The following is an 18,690-nucleotide window of genomic DNA, read 5'->3' on the forward strand; positions in this document are numbered from 1 at the left end:
TTTCTCTCCCCTCTCAGCGGACAGTGCCTCGGAGACTTAGCTAGATTTAAGGAGTGTGTTGAGGTCCGTGCTCTTAAGCTACTACATTGTTTTTGTTATGTTTCGGTTTCCCAACATCGCACCAAACCAATATAGACTGGGCGGTGTTGTGTCCGATAGAGTGCTCCCAGTTGGCTTCGCTGAGAGAAACGTTCAGTAGTAGGAGGCAAAAAAATGGCGAAATCTATCTCATGCTTCAAGATAATCACCTGCGGTAGCGATTCAGCGGACAAAGATGATCTCGAGGTCTCTGAGGTACCCGATTCGTCCCGGCTTCGGAGTTCTTTGTTTTTCTTCACTCAGATCTGTTTGACCTTCTCTCGCGTTTTTCTTTGACTTGCTCAATCCGGGTTTGATGGTCTTGTAAGATTTGCATTTGATGCAGTGGTGGTGTTCTTAGTTTGGATTAGAGTTACTAAGTAGCCGATTGTTCTCTGTTTGGAAACTTTGAAAATGCTACTAAAGGAAGTTTTTTATTTTAAGATCTGAGTGGTCCGGATTGGCATTAGACTGAGTTCATCACAATTGGGTGACTTGATTGGACTGAGCTTATGATTTCTCTTTTCTAGTATTAAGATCTGGAGAAATTTGTTGTTTCTGATTTCGCTTATTCAGTAATTACGCAACCTTGTTTGTGCAATCAACCTATGTGGGTGATGATGCCTATGCATATCGATTAAGCGTGCGTGGGTCGTAAGTAGAACTACTGCCCTCTTCTTGAGAGGAAGTGTTTTACAAGCCTTGTAATTGATTGAGCTCTTGGTATCACTTTTTGGTTGGTCCAGGGAATGCTCGTTTCCAATGATATTTTCTGTTTTAAGATCACCATGCATTATGGAAGATCACCTTTATTTTTTTGGCTGATTGAAGTGGCATATACATGATACTTTGGCCCGAGTCAGGACTATTGTAGAAGCATTTATAGTTGTTAAAATCCACAAACAGCAAAGCATATTATGTTGATCATGGTTCGACAGGGTCCTTTGAACCCACTCCTAGGAAGTGATACACAATCCTACTTGGAAAAATCGTGTATCAGGTAAACTAAGGAATTTTCTTGGGCAGAATTGAACACAAAATGTCCGAATCTATAACTCATAACAAGCCCACCCTTTGAACACTCCTACATCTTGATGGCTATGGTCATCGCTTACAGTGGTGGTGTCTACTCTCAACCACAATTTTGGTTCTAGACAAGGGGAAGAAAATTGAGAGGGAGAGAGAGAGAGAGAGAGAGAGAGAGAGAGAGAGTAGAGATACATGAAAAGGTAACTGATAAGATGAAAACTTATGTTTATTTTTTTATAACCAAATACATAATTCAAACGGATGGGGAACTTAATGTTTTGCTTGTACTAAGTTATAGGGCAGGGCAGTCAAAGTTCTCTCTCTGTGTGCATACACGTGTGTTTATGTTATTATTTTTTCCTGCATTCCAGAGCAAGGGTTCAGGTGACAAACGTGGCTGGAGTTTCCGGAAAAGGTCTGCCCGGCATCGAGTGCTTAGTAACACTGTTATATCGGAAACACCCTCTTCTGGAAATAAGGAAAGCCCAGAATCTGCTACTCTTAATCATCCATTGCCAGCCAACTCTACCGTTCCTGAGAAAGTTTCGGCGATACAATCAACAGGTGAAAAACCCCAGTTATCAACTTCGGTGAACCCAAAAGTAATTGAGACCATAGTTGCTGCTGAAAATGAAAGTACACCTGATGTCAACCTGGAGGAGTCTGTTGTTATTGTCATCCAAACTGCTATCAGAGGGTTTATGGTATCCCTTTTCTATCAACTGCGCATGTCCAAAACTTACTGGTGAATGCCAATTCTAACCTCTCTCTCTCTATCTCTGAACTATGTGCCAGGGTCTGAGAATGCTGTTAAAGCTTAAGAACGTTGTTAAATTGCAAGCTGCTGTTCGTGGGCACTTAGTACGGAATCATGCTGTGGGAACCCTACGTTGTGTTCAAGCCATTGTCAAAATGCAAGCTCTTATTCGTGCCCGACGTGCTCGCCTGTCTCTAGAAGTATCATGTCCAGAAAAGAAGTTAGATGATAAGCACGAGGAGGGTAACAATAGTTCAAATACCCAGGTAATTCTACTGAACTCATCCAGTATATCATGAAACATATGAGGTTATGAGACGAATGTTGTTTTGCATTTGGTATTCTTCTTCATGTTGAAGTGACAACAGGTTATATGAATCAATGTCATGATGTTTTCTAACAACCCTGCCTGGTTATTTCATTTTACAGGTGAATGAAAGTGTAGTAACTAAATCAGCTATAACGTACACTTCCATTGACAAGCTGCTAAGTAATAGTTTTGCTCGCCAGGTGTGATATATTGGTGTTTTAATTCCGTTGTTTATAACTGCATTCTTTGTTATTTATTCTCACATGTGTATAGCTCGACTAATTTGATTTATATGTTGTTTACAGCTGTTAGAATCAACACCAAAGACCAAACCTATCCATGTCAAGTGTGATTCTTCTAAGCCTGATTCTGGTTGGAATTGGCTGGAGAGGTGGATGTCTGTTACTTCACCAAATACTGTGGAGTCAAAGAAAGCAGAGTTAGTAACAGATCAACAGAAAAAAGAAAAAGACGAGAATGTTGTGTCACTGGTGGAAACTAAAGTTCCATCTGAAGAGTTTATGGAGTCACAAGATGTGAATTCCAGCAATAAGGAAACACTAGAGAGGTCTGAAAGCGAAGACAATCTGATTACTTATGATCCCAGCAACTTCGAATTTCAGGCATGCCATCCCACCTCATCTTTGCAAAATGATGTTTTGGAGCAACGTCGGTCTGATGCGAATGAAACCCCATTGATGATAACTTCCACTCCAAACCAAAGTACTCAAGCAGATTCAACTTCTCAGGTGGAGTTCAATTCTCTTTCTGTGAAGCCTGAAGCCGAAACTGAAGAACCCAAACGTTCTATGAAAAGGCTTGCCCCTGAACAGCTTGAGACTGAAGCAAAGAAATTTGTATTTGGATCAAGAAAAGTGAGCAATCCTGCATTTATTGCTGCCCAGTCGAAATTTGAAGAGCTGAGTTCAACGCTCAATTCAGATAGACCAATGAGTCCTTCCTATGAAGATGCTGGAGTTGAATCACATACAGACACAATTTTGTCTGGAACGGATACTGTTATCAGGACAAAGGAGCTGATTACAGCAGAAACATCTGCTCCCCATAGTTCAAAGGCTCAAGTTGGTGGCTCTGAATGTGGCACTGAACTCTCTATTACCTCTACCCTTGATTCACCTGATAGGTCTGAAGTTGGAGCCACAGAATGTGGGCATGAAGCCAAAGTTTTAGAGGAAGGAATTTGCAATCCTAATAGCACAGAGAATGTTAATGTTGAATCCAAGGATGCATCTGTCATCTCACCATCCGATTTATCGCCCTTTGTCTCGGATCAGCCAGAGAAACCTGGTGATGCAAATGGCGAGTCCATTAATCTTGAGGTAGCTGCAAACTCCTCACAGCTAAAGCCGCAGCTGGAGAATAATGCATCTGATATGAAGAGACAGCTGGACTCTGAGATAGTCCATCAATCGTACCGGTCATCCCCAGAAGCTTCTCCTAGAAGTCATATAACCGTTCCAGAATCTCATGGGACACCTTCTAGTCAGGTGTCTGTGAGAGCCAAAAAGAACAAAACTGATAAGAGTGGATCCAACCATAAGCGTAAATCACTGTCAGGAGGTAAGAATTCTCCGTCCAATCCAAATCTTGATTCTGCCTCAAGGAGTAGTATGGAACAACTGCCTAAAGATCAGAAAAATGGGAAGAGGCGCAATTCCTTTGGTTCACCCAGGCCTGATCATATCGAACAAGAACCAAGAGATAGTAGTACTAATAATAATTCTCTTCCCCATTTCATGCAAGCAACGGAATCGGCAAGAGCCAAGCTGCAAGCTAACAAGTCTCCAATATCAAGTCCAGATGTGCAAGACAGAGACATTTACATCAAGAAGAGACATTCCTTACCTGGTGCAAATGGGAGGCAGGGGTCTCCACGTATTCAACGGTCCATGTCTCAAGCCCAACAGAGTGCAAAGGGAAATGGTACTTATCTTCACGGTATCACCTAAACCTCGTTGTACATATTATCTACAATTTTTGCTAATAAGTGTTCTTTCCAATTCTATTCCACAAAATATGCTTAGTCAGCACCGTCTACGTCATAGAATGGTTTCTTTCAGCACCATTTAAATTCATACTGCTTGGATTTTCTCCTAAGATGGGATGCATTCTCATCATGTGAAAAGTTTAGATCTCTGTTCAATCTTTGATTGCTCGTTTTAATGTGGTTTTCCATTTAATTTATAAAAGAAAAGTTCGGAAAACTGATAAAAAAGAAAAGAAAATAAAAGTTGGGAAAAATATACGCCCCCATAAACTTCCATGCAATTTGTAATGTCCCCGAAACTTCAATTTCAGCAATATACCCCCAAACTATCAAGCAATTTCATGTACCACTTTTTCCCCAGAAAAACAAATTACCCCCCATAAATTTTTTTTTTTTTTTTTATAGGTAATAAGTAATTCATTGATAGAAAGATAGGCATAACCTAAGTACACTAGGAGTATACAAAGACATACACCTATTTAGGAAACTAGAAACAATTAAAAGGAAATCATGGAAGCCGGAACCATTGAAATCTATAGCAATGGTCCACAGAAACAAAGTCTTCCAGAAAAAACTACGAAACTCTTCCAAGGAACGTTCATGATCCTCAAAATGTCGCTCATTTCGTTCACTCCAAATACACCAAAAAATACAAACAGGGGCCATCTTCCATACGGCTGCAATCTGTGATGTCCCAGTGATCCCTCACCAACATGCTAGAAGATCAACCACCCTGTCTGGCATTACTCATGCGACTCCCAGTTTGCTGAAAAAATAATTCCAAATACCTCTAGCAAACTCACAATGTAAAAGTAGATGGTCCGCCGTTTCACCACTATTTCTACACAAACAGCACCAATCCGTGATGATGAAACCACGTCTTCTAAGGTTATCAATGGTCAAAATCTTCCCTAAAGCTGCTGTCCATACAAAGAATGCTGCCTTGGTTCGTGCTTTGCTCCTCCATATGTTCTTCCAAAGGAAATTATGCCTTTGTTGCATGGTAATAGAGTCATAGAAAGAACATACCGTGAATTTTCCTCTCCTAGCGAGTCTCCATACCATGCATCTTCATTTGTGGCTGCAATAGCAGTATTATACAGCAAATTGAAAAATTCCACTAGGATATTCGCTTCCCAATCATGAGCCTCCCGAGTAAGATTAATGTTCCACTCTTGGGAACCTTGATGAAATATCCGCAGATCGGCCACCATGGCTTCCTTATCCCTTGCAATGCTAAAAATTGCTGGATAAGCATCCTTCAAAGCCGTGTCACCCACCCACACATCCTTCCAAAAGCTAATCCTACTACCATGCCCCAAGCACAATCGAGTATTACTAGCAAAAGAGCACCAAACTTTACGTATGTACTTCCATAACCCCACTCCATTTGACCCCCGGCCCTCTTTAGAACACCAACCCCCCCATTCTCTCCCATATTTCGTGTCAATCACCCCTTTCCATAAAGCTTCCCCCTCATAATTATAACGCCACAACCATTTACCTAGTAATGTCTTGTTAAAAGCTCTCACATTTCGAACCCCCAGCCCACCATCCCTCATAGGAGAGCAAACCTTGTCCCATCCCACTAAGGGCACGTTTGGATTCGCAAGTCATCTCAGCTCATCTCAATTTATCTCACTATTATTCATTACTATTCAATAACTTTAACTCACAAATCTCACTACTATTCACAACTTATCTCATTACTATTCACAATCCATCTCAGCTCATCTCAGCTCATCTCAAGTCATCTCAAGTCATCTTCGAATCCAAACGTCTCCTAAGTGAAACTTAAACTCATTTCCTATGCCACTCCATAAAAAATCACGTTGAAGCTTCTCTATTCTTGTTGCAATGCTAGCGGGAAGAGGAAATAAAGATAAGTAGTACGTAGGAAGGTTGGATAAAGTACTCTTAATAAGTGTAATCCGCCCCCCTTTTGATAAATACAACTTTTTCCATCCGGCCAACCTACACTCAAATTTTTCCAGCACCCCCAATGGAAGCCCAAGGTACTTCAACGGCAACGAAGAAACTGCACAACCCAAGATGCTAGCCAACCCCCTAATATTGCTTACGTCTCCCACTGCTACCATCTCTGTCTTGGCAAGATTAATTTTCAGCCCAGATACAGTTTCAAAATAGAGTAGGATGGCCTTCAAAGATTGAATATGTCCTACATTGGCCTCACAAAACAACAAGGTATCATCTGCAAACAAAAGATGAGAAATAATAGTAGGGCCATATGAAGCTCCCACTGAAAATCCTGAAAAAAATCCTCCCCCCTACTGTTGCCGACACCATCCTACTTAGTGCCTCCATTACTAGAACAAATAAGAGGGGTGATAATGGATCACTTTGTCGTAGTCCCCGCGAATTATTAAAAAAGCCCACAGGATCACCATTTACCAAGACCAAGAAACGAACCGTAGACACACAATGCGTTATCCACATCCTCCATTTTTCCCCAAAACCACATCTAGTCAACATGTATATCAAGAAATCCCAATTAACGTGATCATATGCCTTCTCCATGTCTAGTTTGCATAGAAGACCTGGAACTCCCGACCTGATTTTGCTATCCAAACATTCATTGGCAATAAGAACCGAGTCTAAAATTTGTCTCCCCCTCACAATGGCATTTTGAGATTTAGAGATAATCTTTTCCATGACTGTGCTCATCCTATTAGCAAGGACTTTTGACAATATCTTATACACGCTGCCCACAAGACTAATCGGTCTAAAGTCTTGTATCTCCATTGCACCAGCCCTTTTTGGGACTAGAGCAATAAAAGTCGCATTTAAGCTTTTTTCAAATTTGCCAAGTAAAGAATTCCTGAAAAACCAGCATAACATCCTCTCTTACCACCTCCCAGCAAGTCTGAAAAAAAGCCAAAGTGAAACCATCCAGGCCTGGGGCTTTATCTTTGTTCATTTTTCTGATTACTAGTATTACCTCTTCCTCTTCAAAAGGTCTTTCCAGCCACGTCATTCTATTTTGATCAATGCCCTCAAAAACTAAGCCATCTACTGTAGGCCTCCATGTATGAGGTTCTGACAACAAATTTTCAAAATGGCCAGCCACAAAATTCTTCAACACGACCTGATCAGAGGATGCAACTCCCTCAATATTCAAAGACTCTATAGAATTAAACCTTCTATGTGCATTAGCCATGCGGTGAAAAAACTTAGTACTTTTATCCCCTTCTCGAAGCCATAGAGCCCTTGACTTCTGTCTCCAAGAAATCTTCTCCAATAAAGTCAATCTTTCAAGTTCAGAAACTACTTGCTCTTTACGGTTGTTTTCGACTCCTACACCCTCCAAGCTTTGTAGCTCTTGTGTCAAGCTTTTCATCTGTAAGGTTACATCACCAAACACCTGTTCATTCCATATCTTCAAATTCATTTTCAAAGCTTTCAATTTCCTGGCCAACACATTGCTCGGATTGCCCTCAAATAAATAGGAGCTCCACCATTGTCTAACCAAATCCACAAACCCCTCCTAAACCCCCATAAATTCTCAAAAAAGATAAAATATCGATATAATCAAAGAAAGGTGAAAAAACTTTTAAGAGAAATCAAAAGCGGAAGAAAAAGACAGAAAAACCAAAGATTAAAATTTGACACAATTATAAAAATACTCTTCATAAAAAATTAAAAAAAAAACTATAAAAATTTCAGAAAACATTAAAAATAAAAACTAAAAAGTTAAAAAAAAAAAAAGAATAGAATTTATATATAAAAGAAACTCTGGTACTGTGTGGGTGGGTGGTCCAGTCTCAGCACCTGGGTGCATCTTACTTTTTATATATTATCTTTATTTTTGGTTTTTAAGTTTTGGTTGTTAATGTTTTTATCTACTTTTTTTTATCAAGGCTATCTGTGTCAACTTAGTTTTACCGAGGGGGTAGATTGCAATTTTTTTGTTAATTTTCCCTGTGGGACTTTGTAGAAATTGATAGTACTGAGGGGACATTGCAAATTGCATGTTAGTTTGGCAGGTATTTTCGTAATTTTTCCCCAAAACTTTTACTGCCCAACTAAAGGATTCTCCATTTGTGCTACAACCTGAGTTTTGTAGAAGCTGCTACCATATGGTTCGGCCATTGCGAGGATTTTTTCCCTTAAAAAAGAAAATGATTGTGGATGCTGCCTGACTCAATACTTTGATGGCTTTTGTTGCCTAGACACGAACCATACTGTGAAGACATGAATTAAATACTGTTAGTTCAGCATTTTTGCTGTATAGCACATCCTTTGAGCACTCTGATTATGCCATCTTCCCAATCAGCAATCCATTTGTTCTGCCTCTGACAACTAAAAAATATATATATATATATATAATTGGGCAACATTTTGTTTTTTAAAAGAGAGGATGGCACCCTAATTTTATTAACCGTAATCGGGCAATTAAATCAGATATTTATCATGTAGTCCTCTATATGCTATTCAGGACCGCTTGTTAAGATACTTGGTATATGTAAGTTCCATTCTTGCACAACAGCAAAGACGTCCATCCAGTTGGTGTGGAGTTTGTTTCGAGATTCTGGAATTCACTTCCTACTGTTGACAGAACTGTTGCCATGACTTTTTACTTATTTTTTCATAAAAAGAAAGTTGTCAGGAGAGGAAAAAGTAAAGAAACAAAATCTAAGAAGATACAAAAGAGCATTTATGCATGAATACTTGTTTACTTGCTGCTTGATCTTACTTTTTGCAGAAAGAAAATGGCAGAGGTGAAGGGACACATTGAAAGTTATTGTACACCCCAATGAAAATTATGGTACATCACCTGTTCTAGATGGGCGAGTCAATTGATGATCTACTTGAAGGATAGCATCTTAGATCTGAATTCTGGATTTTTTTTCCATCTGTGATTTTACCTTAGTTTATCCTTCGTGGCTTTCAGGGTGGTTTTGGGAGGTTATATATATATATATATAAAAAAAAAGCCGAGTGATGTTTGCATGTACATTACTGTTACCACTACCATATTTTTTTCCCCTATTATTATTTGCTGTAATGTCGTTCCTCAGTAATAAGATAGTTAAGAGTATTTGGTGTGATATTACTTGGTTGAATTACAGGATGTTTTTGCTTGTTTACAGTGTTGAGAGCTTTTCACCGGATGTATTGTAATAAAATGGATTTTCTGTGTTTCTTCTTCAGTTCCCTTAATTTCTCGAATTCATTTCATTCTTATCAGCCAAGATTCCCCACAGCTCCCACTTCACTTAATTTTTTTGGTGCTCTTTTCTGACTCTTGTAGAGTTATTTTTGTTGCCCATATTTGCAATTCCACTAGGCGTCACAACTTTACAAGCCCCATCTACATATATCCCCGCTTCTTTCTACTCAATGCGTGCTGCCTGCCCCCCTAAATTGAGTTGCCTCTTTGCCCCAACCCACCTTCACCTCCACTTGAGCAATAGATTCGAGGTTTTTTTCTATAGATGTTTGGGAGTTCGATCTACCCCCCAGTGTGTTTAGCCGGCAATAGACATTTCAAAGCAGTCCAATAGATTTCTTCAACTTCTTTTACTACGCCCATCTAGGATACAATTCACATGAAAAAATTATTTTTTTAATAGTGAATTTTAAAAAAAAAAAAAGTGCATAAGATTTGCACATTCTTAAATTATAAATATAATTACGTTTTTTTTTTTTTTCCGGTAATAGTATTATCTGCACAAAAAATGCCGGTCCTAGCTTTCAGCTTCTCCTTTAAAGCTGTGTTTGGCTGTTAAACTGAATTGGATTGAGTTGAGATGATAAAATATTATTAGATTATTATTTTTTAATATTATTATTATTTTAAAATTTAAAAAAATTATAATAATAAATTAAGATGAATTAAGATGAATTTAGTAATCAAACAAAACGACTTCTGGACATTTTCCAACTTATCATAACGTAACATCGAATGTGTAACCCTCATATTCGGGCCACCTGTGCCTGAGTTGAAGTAATGTTAACTGGGAGAATATGGGCTTGCTTTTGCTCTGCAATTCTTTCGAAAATTGGGAGATTAGTATATGCTGCCCTAATTCAATACTTTACTATCGGCTTGGTTTGTTTTCTCAATTCATTTTATCTTATTTAATCATTAGAATTTTTTTAAATAAAATAAAATAAATAATTTAACATGTTCTAATTTCAAAATAAAAATAATATTAAAAATATAAATTTTAATAATATTTTATTCAACTTTTAACTTTAATCTCAACTCGTCTTATCGGTAAAAATAAACGATTGTGTTAAAAGTAGAGAATAAACATGAAGACCTACTTCTCCCAAGACTTTCGAGAGACACTCCCCACAATCAAACTTCAAGGGAGGGACTTCAGAGCTTGATAAACTGCATTTTATGGTGAAAACTCTGAATTTAGAATTTAGATTTGAATTTCAAATCAACCATTATTTGAAATTCAAGATTTTAGAACGTTCAAAATCTTGTTTGGCTCTGTTACACACAAAACCAAATTCAAATCTTAACATATTGTTTTTAAAAGGAGATTTAGATTCAAATTCAAAAATTATATTTATAAATCTCAACATCCAAACGCAACACGGAATAAATAAGTTGTTGATAACCATGAATGTGCAAGCATAAACAATGAAAAAAGAAAATCTTCTTTATGCTAAACTTTGGGATCAAAGTGTACTCCCACTTGATCATTAGCAAGACCCTTGGTCGATGACCTCTCCAATCTCCATGCATTATTTCCACTTACAGGATGGAGAGTTTGGGATGCCATTTCATACTATCCAGAGCTGACTACCTACAACCACAGATCAAGCGTCAAGATGTATTAGAGTCTGTAAATAATAGTGAAATATTTTTTTTTAATTTTAACATTTTTAGAATATTTCTTAAAAAGTGTATAAAAAATAAAGCACTCAGAGATAAACTCCTTGCATTCAGAGATAAACTTCTTGTAAGGCATGTTTGGATAATGAGATAAAATTAGAATTCTGCAAACAGTAATAAAATGTTTTGAGTTAAAAGTTTTTATTAGGCTTTAGAAAAGTAGAGAAAAAGATTTAAATAAAAATATTATTAATTTAAATATTTTTTAATATAATTTTTATTTTAAAATTTGAAAAAATTATATTATTTTTTATATTTTCTTTTAGAAGTTTAGAAAATTGTAATGATTAGGTATGATTAGATAAAAAAATATTAAAATTTAAAATTGAAAAAATAATTTATATTTAAGTAATATTTAAAATTTTTTTTAAGATGATATGATTATATTACTTCTAAAATAACTTGAGCTCCTTATAAGTGCTAATTCACGGGCTTTGGCAACCCGCTGCGAGCACGTGATTGGGATAGAGAGTAAGGTTTTGTTTAGAATAATGTTATACAATCTCTCAATTTTTACATATTACAATTTTTTTAAAATTTAAAATTTTTTTTGAGTTTATTTTTTTAAATTAATTCAATTTTTTTATTTACTATTCATATATTAAATATTTTATAAAAGAAAAAAATAATAAAAATTAAAAAAATATGGTATGTGAAAGTTGTAGATTTTTTATTTATTTAGATAATAAAATGAAATGAGATGAGATGATTTTAGATAAAAGTTAAAAGTTAAATAAAATATTATTTTTTAAAATTATTATTATTTTAAAAATTAAAAAATTTAAATTATTTATTATATTTTACATAATAATTTAAAAAATTTATAATGATAAAGTAGATTAAACTAGATATCCAAACGAGACCTAAAAAAAAAAATGTACAAAACGACGAAAGCAAATCCACAGGATAAACCTATGGACTTCTTTCTATGGACTACTTTTCTGTTATTAGTCTTGAGATTTTATTACTATATGATCTCCATCGGTCACCGTGCCTCTGCTCTGCGATTCAGTCGTGTATATTTCGTACAATTAGGGTTCTTAGAAGTGGTAAGTGATTTAAAGGTCTTTGATACAGTAGGCTAGGGATTCAAATCTGAGAGTTGGGCTTCTTTTACTCTGAACTCTATGACCGAACCCAATTGAAACCTATCATAAACATATATTGGAAATCGGAGCGGAGAAAAGAAGTTGGGGAAATTTTTGAGTCTGTAAACTATGCGGGGATTGCACAAATCGAAAAGGGTTTCATGGGCTTCAGATGTAAACCTTTGTCAGGTAAAAACTGCATTTCAAAATTCAGATAACCGGGTTGAAATCTGAAAACCTAATTTTAGTGTAACAAAATGAAAATTGATGTAATTCAACATTCCCTTGTTTGAGCTCTAATTTATGTAATTTTAGTGGATTTTTTTTTATCTAACTTAATTTTTCTGATAAAGGAACTTGTTTGTCATTCTTTGCCATGTCTGTTTCATTGTCGATGTTGTTCTGAAGGATATCTTTTTACTGTTCTTGGTAACTTTTTTTGGCATTTGAAGAAAAAATTCTGACCTTTTTTTAATTTTTTAAAAAAGCTAAATGGAAATTTCACATAACGCTGTATCCAATGTATTACATTTGAATACAGAAGCACACTTAAATGTCAAAATGACAAAATGAGGGAAATTTTATGAAACCATGGAGCAGCTGGCAGGAAATTTGTGTAAATGACATGCATATTTTCTGGCTAAATGCTGAAAATTAAGGACATTGCTTTCCATTTATAGGTGATATTTTGAGTAAATTACTTTGAAGTAATGCACTGGTATGAGTAGAGCTGAAAGATCGCTGGGAATATGGTATTAGGGATTAAGTTTCGAGTACGACAGTTCAGTGGAGAGAAATCTTTCTAAGCGCTTAAAGTCTTTCATGTATTATCTAGGCTATAGACTCACGGTTCAAGGCCAGTTCCTTCTTTGAATCCCCCTTTTCCTCTACCCTTAGTACTGCAAATTTATTACATCTATACCAAGCTCATTCTTTTTGTTGCTGACACAAAACGTATCTGGAAGTAGAAGGAGAAAGCAGGTTGCTGAGTCAACGGAATAGGGAACTTCTTGTGAGGAATAAATGTCTTGAATGTTTCAGATAATAAGCAACTTGCTAACTGTAAAACCTGGATAGGAAGTGCCTTAAATGTACCCAGTTATCTGCCAATCATCACTATGGTAGCAGATCATAATAGATTTTTTTTTTTATCCCCTCTATACAAAGAGCAGAGGACATAGTAGTTTCAGCTCCCAAAAAAAAAAGATGATTGGAGGACGTTTATATTATTTTATTTCTAATATGTTCTGTGCAAGAAAAGTTGAAAAAAATGTGGTATAGGACCCCTTCCAAAAGACTCAAGTTTGAAGTGAAATCGTAATATTAGGTTTATCTTTACCTATGGGCTCCCAGTGTCCTTGGAAGAGTATTTGGAGAGTGAAGGTCTCTTTAAGAGTGACATTTTTGTGTGGATGGCACTTTGGGAGAGGTATTGCTATTGGAGAATCTGGGGAAGCAGATTGTCATTGTAGTGGACTGGTGTTTTATGTGTTACGAGAGTGGGGAGTCCATCTATCACCTTCTGTATTGTGAAGTAGCAAGAGTTATGGAGCTTTTCTTTAATTTCTTTTCTGGTGTTGACTTGGTTATGGATAGAAAGGTGAGAGAGTTGTTGATGTTTTTTTTTTTGTTTTGGGGGGGGAGAACAGGAGTGGGTCTGTTACATGATGGAAGTTTTTGGTCCTATATGTTCAGTATGATGCATGTGAAGGGAACAGAATGCACGAACATTTGAAGATAGAGAATCTCAGTGGTAGAGCTGAAACAAAATGTTCTAGATTCCCTCCACACATGGTAGCAGATCATAATATTTTTTTTCTGATTTTTTTAACTTCTATTTTTCTTTTTCTCTTGAATAGTGGGTCTCTTCTGTACTACATGTGCACTAGGGTTGTGTCCTCTGCCCTTTGCTGATGGGAATTATAGTACTTATCCAAATAAGAACGGGGATGCCTTTTAGTAAACAGTGAATATTACTTTTGATAGATCCTAATGGCACAAGACGGTTAAAATGAATCCCAAAGATGTTGAAGAAAGGCCTTGTTTGAAGTATATGCCCCTTCACAGACCTAGAAAGAAAAAGAAGTCCGTGCTTATGATTCCTCTAAGGATCAATTACTAGGACGACTTGGAGAAAAACTGCCATGGAAAGGCGCTTCGTTTATATTTCATAAGAAGTCATTTGTAAATTGTATATGGGAAGGGGTCTGTGCTATATCAAAATCATACCTCAGTTAATCATGGTGTTTGAATTAAAATCAGCTGTGAGAAGAGAAATACATACCATGTTGCAACAGTTGCATTTTTTTTTAACTTCTGTTTTTTGGTAATTATGATGTGGGTTTTTTAAAATACCTTAACAATGTATAAACTAGGTATATTTCATGGTCAGCAAGAACTTTTGGAAAATGTTAGTTCAGGAAAAGGTTCTGAAGAACTTATAATACTGCTTGATCTCCAGATGCTTAGAGATTTTATGTTCATTTTAACTAGTAGCCATCTCCTCCATTAATAGCTCATTCCTTTAAGTGAACGAATTATCTGTACTTCGGTACTCTTTCCTTATGGTGTTAATTGGGTGATATATAAATGTCTATAAGCTGGATTTCATCATGCTTTAGTGGAATTCTGTATTATTGTTTACTTCTTGCTTTGTTTTGTTTCAATACCTAATCAGGACAGTTGCTTTTCAATTCTTTTCCTTTGTTTTTTAATATTTCTGTTAAGGATGCATTTTGTTTTGGTTGTTGGTGTCATTTGGCATCTGACGAGTCCTAAGATTATCAGGGAAGGATCTAAGCTAAAGTTTCCCTGTGAGTGATCTTTCATTTATCTCAGAGTCATATCCTTTTGCCAACTTCTTGTCTCATTGGACATGCATCAAGTACTGGGCTACTTCTTCAATTTCTATTTTTTCTTCTTTTGTTTGTTTATTTATTTTTTTTTTTTGGGGGGGGGGTGCCGTGGATGAAGAATTTTCCAGGCAATTTTTTATGGATAGTCGATGGTTAGTTTTACTGAGATTTATTTTTATGAAGTTCTTTGAGCCTTGGTTTTGAATATTAATATTTTTGTTGCGAGTTCTAGAGGTTGAAGAATCAGTGGATCTGCTATTCCTTTAGTTCTGTTGCCAAGTTTCAATGTATCCATGCTGATGCCTTTGTATGGAGTGGTGCAACTTAGCAGGACTTTCTTATTTTTCCCTTCTAAAATTGTCTCTCTTTCTTTCTTTTTTGAAAAGGAGGCTTAGCCCAATACTTCAGATTTTTGACATTGGAGGGTCAATTGACGTCCCCTCCACACATGGCTAAGGAATGCCAAAGAACCAGACTGAAAGGTGACTGAAGTCCTTGGTTGGCCAGCCATTTAGATGAATGTTTTCTTTCCAGAGTGTCTGGCACGCGAAGCATCTTTGTCTTGACTGGATATGGACAATGTTAGTAATTCCTGTATTGGTATCCAAACGTGCGGTGTCAGATCAGAGGCTTTTTAAAGAGCTCTGGCATCAGATTCAGTAATTTGAAAGGTTCCCCCTGTGGCTAATGGAGGATGAGCCCTTGTCGATGAGCAAATTTTGCCATGCTATTGATGGCAATGCCAATATTGCAGTACACGCCTAAAATTTAATGGTCACCATATTTTCCAGTAAATCTTGTCTCAGCACGTCCGGAATTCATTAGAATAACTACATTGTTTACCGGGGTCAAAGTGACCAAATGATCGTCTATGATTTGATTTTGTTTACCTGTTGGAATTGGCTAGATGGCCATATATATTTCCTTTCTATTTTTCTTTGAGGAGTGGGGGATTTTGAAGTTAGTTTGGCTTGGTTCTATGCTTTTCCTAAGGAAAATCTGAACCATGGTGGAGGAGATTGGATATTTGGTTGTTCGTTTGAAATTTCATCGAGGAAAATCATATGTGCCATGATATCTCTCCTCCAGAAACTCTAAAGAATACTTTAGATTATTTTTTTCCTTTAGCAGGCAATTATCTAGGGTTTGAGATTGAAAGATTGCCTGCAGTCCCAGTAGGGCGTGGGGATCAAGCTGATTCCTAAAATCTGGTCAAGTGGCAGTCTTGAATGATACCTTCAACTGTCCTCCAAACCATGGCCACGCACAACTATAGTTCCTATCTGAACCCATCTTCTGTTTCAACTCCTCCAGGGCCTAAACAAGTAGGTGTTAACTGGTTAAGTGGATGGCAATTGGATGCTATATTAGTGTTCATAGGGAAATCCCTCAACATAAATGAGTTTTGGGTGAAATGCACAGGAATTGCCATTTTCAATAGTCCTTGCAAGGATCTTTATCTTTCTGGATTAGAAACGGTCAAAATGGACATATTGAAATGAGCGGTCAAACTCATCTTATGCATAGGTTTGGAAGACTACCTTTGAAATCTTTCTTCTCCATTTGTGTACTCCTTGATTTTTTGTTTTGCTTTTACAAATTTTATTTGACCCCTAGTCAGATATAGATTGGAAACAAGGAAGGAGATGAAGTGGTTTTGGTATTGAAGTATGTTTAACTTACCACTTCCTTGTGTACCAAAGTTGTAGTTGCTTGTGTGAAATTTAATGAGGACCAAGCATCTAATGATACAATACTATTTATAATGATATCGCTATTGAACAGGTTAGGCTGTTCCTATCAGAGGAGTCACCTACACAAGTTGGGCTGGGTGCTCAAGATCACCTCCAAGCAAAGACGTCATTGGTATTGCATTCAACAGGACCAGGGTCTGATGATAACCTGCCCCCTGGCTTTGAAGGATCTCATCCTGATAACCAACTGCAGATTAAGCTGTCCCAAATTCATCTCATCAAATGGAGATCTCCTTCTCAGGTACTCTTAAATTGAATCATGCCACTGAAGATGCATTATGCAAGCTTCGTATCAGTTCATTCCTTTGCTCGTTTAATGTTTCTTTGTTATGTTTTGATTTCTGTAGTTTGTGCTGGATTTCACTTGGCAAGTGGTTGCGGGGGAAGAAAGTGAGGAGAGTGAGGTTCAAAGTCAGAGGGAGATGAGAGTACTCGAAGCTGTTTATCCACGCCCCTCTGCCATTCCTCCTAAGTATGATACTTTTCCTTCCTCAGGCTTTTGTTCTTCGGTTATAGTCTTCCTTGAATTGAACAGTTTTCCATGCTCCATACAGCCCTTCTGTTTCAGTAGATACAGAAGACTCGAGTCACAAAGATGAGCAAACTCTTTTGATACCTCTTACTCCCATTGAGGATGAAGATGTGGCGGTTGATATATCACCTGATTCTGTTGCACCATTTAATGTTCCTATAAGCCATCAGTCACTGCTATTGGCTCCTGGAATTCCATCTCCGTCTCAAGGTAGTTTACCTACCATTGCAAACCCTCCCGTCCAGAAGCCACCTGCTGCAATGGTTGTTGGTGCACAACCTCATGTTGTAGCATCTGCATCTGCTGCTATAAATGCAATTGGGAAGACCAATGAGCATGGAAACTTGATTGACCCTGAATTGCTCATTACAATTCTAAGCAACCCAAAAATGATTGAGAAATTGGTTACAGATTATGGAATGGGCACCAATACACAGGATGTACCCAAGGCTAGTTCACCTCCGGTGGCTTCATCGGATCAACATCCCATTCCCATTAATCGGAGAGTAACTGGTACACCCTCATCAGCTACCGTATTAGGTGGACCGTTCTACCCTAAGCCAAATGGGGTTGCAGTACGACATCCAAATCCACCAATTTCTCCGCCCCCAGTTGTACCAGTTTCCTCTCCACCCTCTGTCGGAGCTCCTCCTGCAAAGGACATCAACTATTACAAGAGCTTGATTCAACAACATGGGGGAGAAAGACCAGAGGCCCTTCCACAATATGGTAACCGTCACAGTCACCAGTCGGGAGCAAACCAGGAATTGATAAATAACCACAAATCGAGAGATCTGAGGCCTAAAATTATGAAACCTTGCATATATTTTAATAGTTCAAGAGGATGTCGGAATGGAGCCAACTGTGCATATCAGCATGATACATCATTCCAGCAGCGGGGGAGTAGTGTGCCGGAGGCGCAAAGTGCGAAGAGAATGAAACTGAATAGGGAGATCAGCAGTTAGCCTTTCTACTACTGAATGTACATTTCTCCAGATGGGAAGGCTTATTGCAGCTATCAATATCTTCGTTCTCTTTTGGCTTGATTTTATCGTCAAATTGTTTACCTTTTTACCACTTTACTCTATTTTGCGTGAAACATTGAGATTTAAAATTATGGTGGGGATGGTTTGATCTGATAATCTTCACGGATATTAGTTAAAAGGTTAAACACAAAATTAATTGAGCTTTTTACTCCCTGTGCTAAGATTGATCAAATTGGTCCCTCCGATAAAAATCATAGGGACTAATTTTATATTTAACTCATTAGTTAATGCAATAGCAATTTCTCTTCCTTTAATCATTTGTGATTCAAAAAAGATGTAAACTTTGATGCGCTGAAGACTTTTGTTAAATGTGTACACCCACCTTTTGTTTTTGGATTTAATACAATTATTATAAAAAT

The 18,690-nt window shown here is 37.2% G+C and overlaps 2 protein-coding genes across 3 annotated transcripts; both read left to right on the forward strand.

Moving 5' to 3' along the window:
• The first annotated feature begins 39 nt into the window (after window positions 1-39).
• Window positions 40-9,346, forward strand: LOC108981146 (protein IQ-DOMAIN 32). 2 transcript variants are annotated; one of them, XM_018952228.2, is made up of 6 exons: window positions 40-294; window positions 1,479-1,811; window positions 1,903-2,130; window positions 2,294-2,374; window positions 2,480-4,133; window positions 8,906-9,346. In XM_018952228.2, exons 1-6 carry the CDS (start codon window positions 214-216, stop codon window positions 8,923-8,925), a joined length of 2,397 nt encoding a protein of 798 aa, XP_018807773.2. In that variant the 5' UTR covers window positions 40-213; the 3' UTR covers window positions 8,926-9,346. The 2 variants fall into 2 exon arrangements, with proteins under 2 accessions (XP_018807773.2, XP_018807775.2); XM_018952230.2 differs by having other exon boundaries at window positions 2,480-4,118; window positions 8,906-9,303.
• A 2,644-nt stretch (window positions 9,347-11,990) lies between these two features.
• Window positions 11,991-18,482, forward strand: LOC108981147 (zinc finger CCCH domain-containing protein 6-like). Its single transcript, XM_018952231.2, has 4 exons — window positions 11,991-12,333; window positions 16,785-16,994; window positions 17,101-17,225; window positions 17,308-18,482. Exons 1-4 carry the CDS (start codon window positions 12,274-12,276, stop codon window positions 18,248-18,250), a joined length of 1,338 nt encoding a protein of 445 aa, XP_018807776.1. The 5' UTR covers window positions 11,991-12,273; the 3' UTR covers window positions 18,251-18,482.
• The last annotated feature ends 208 nt before the right edge of the window (window positions 18,483-18,690 follow it).

This window comes from Juglans regia, chromosome 8 (assembly GCF_001411555.2).
Source record: "Juglans regia cultivar Chandler chromosome 8, Walnut 2.0, whole genome shotgun sequence".
NCBI lineage: Eukaryota > Viridiplantae > Streptophyta > Magnoliopsida > Fagales > Juglandaceae > Juglans > Juglans regia.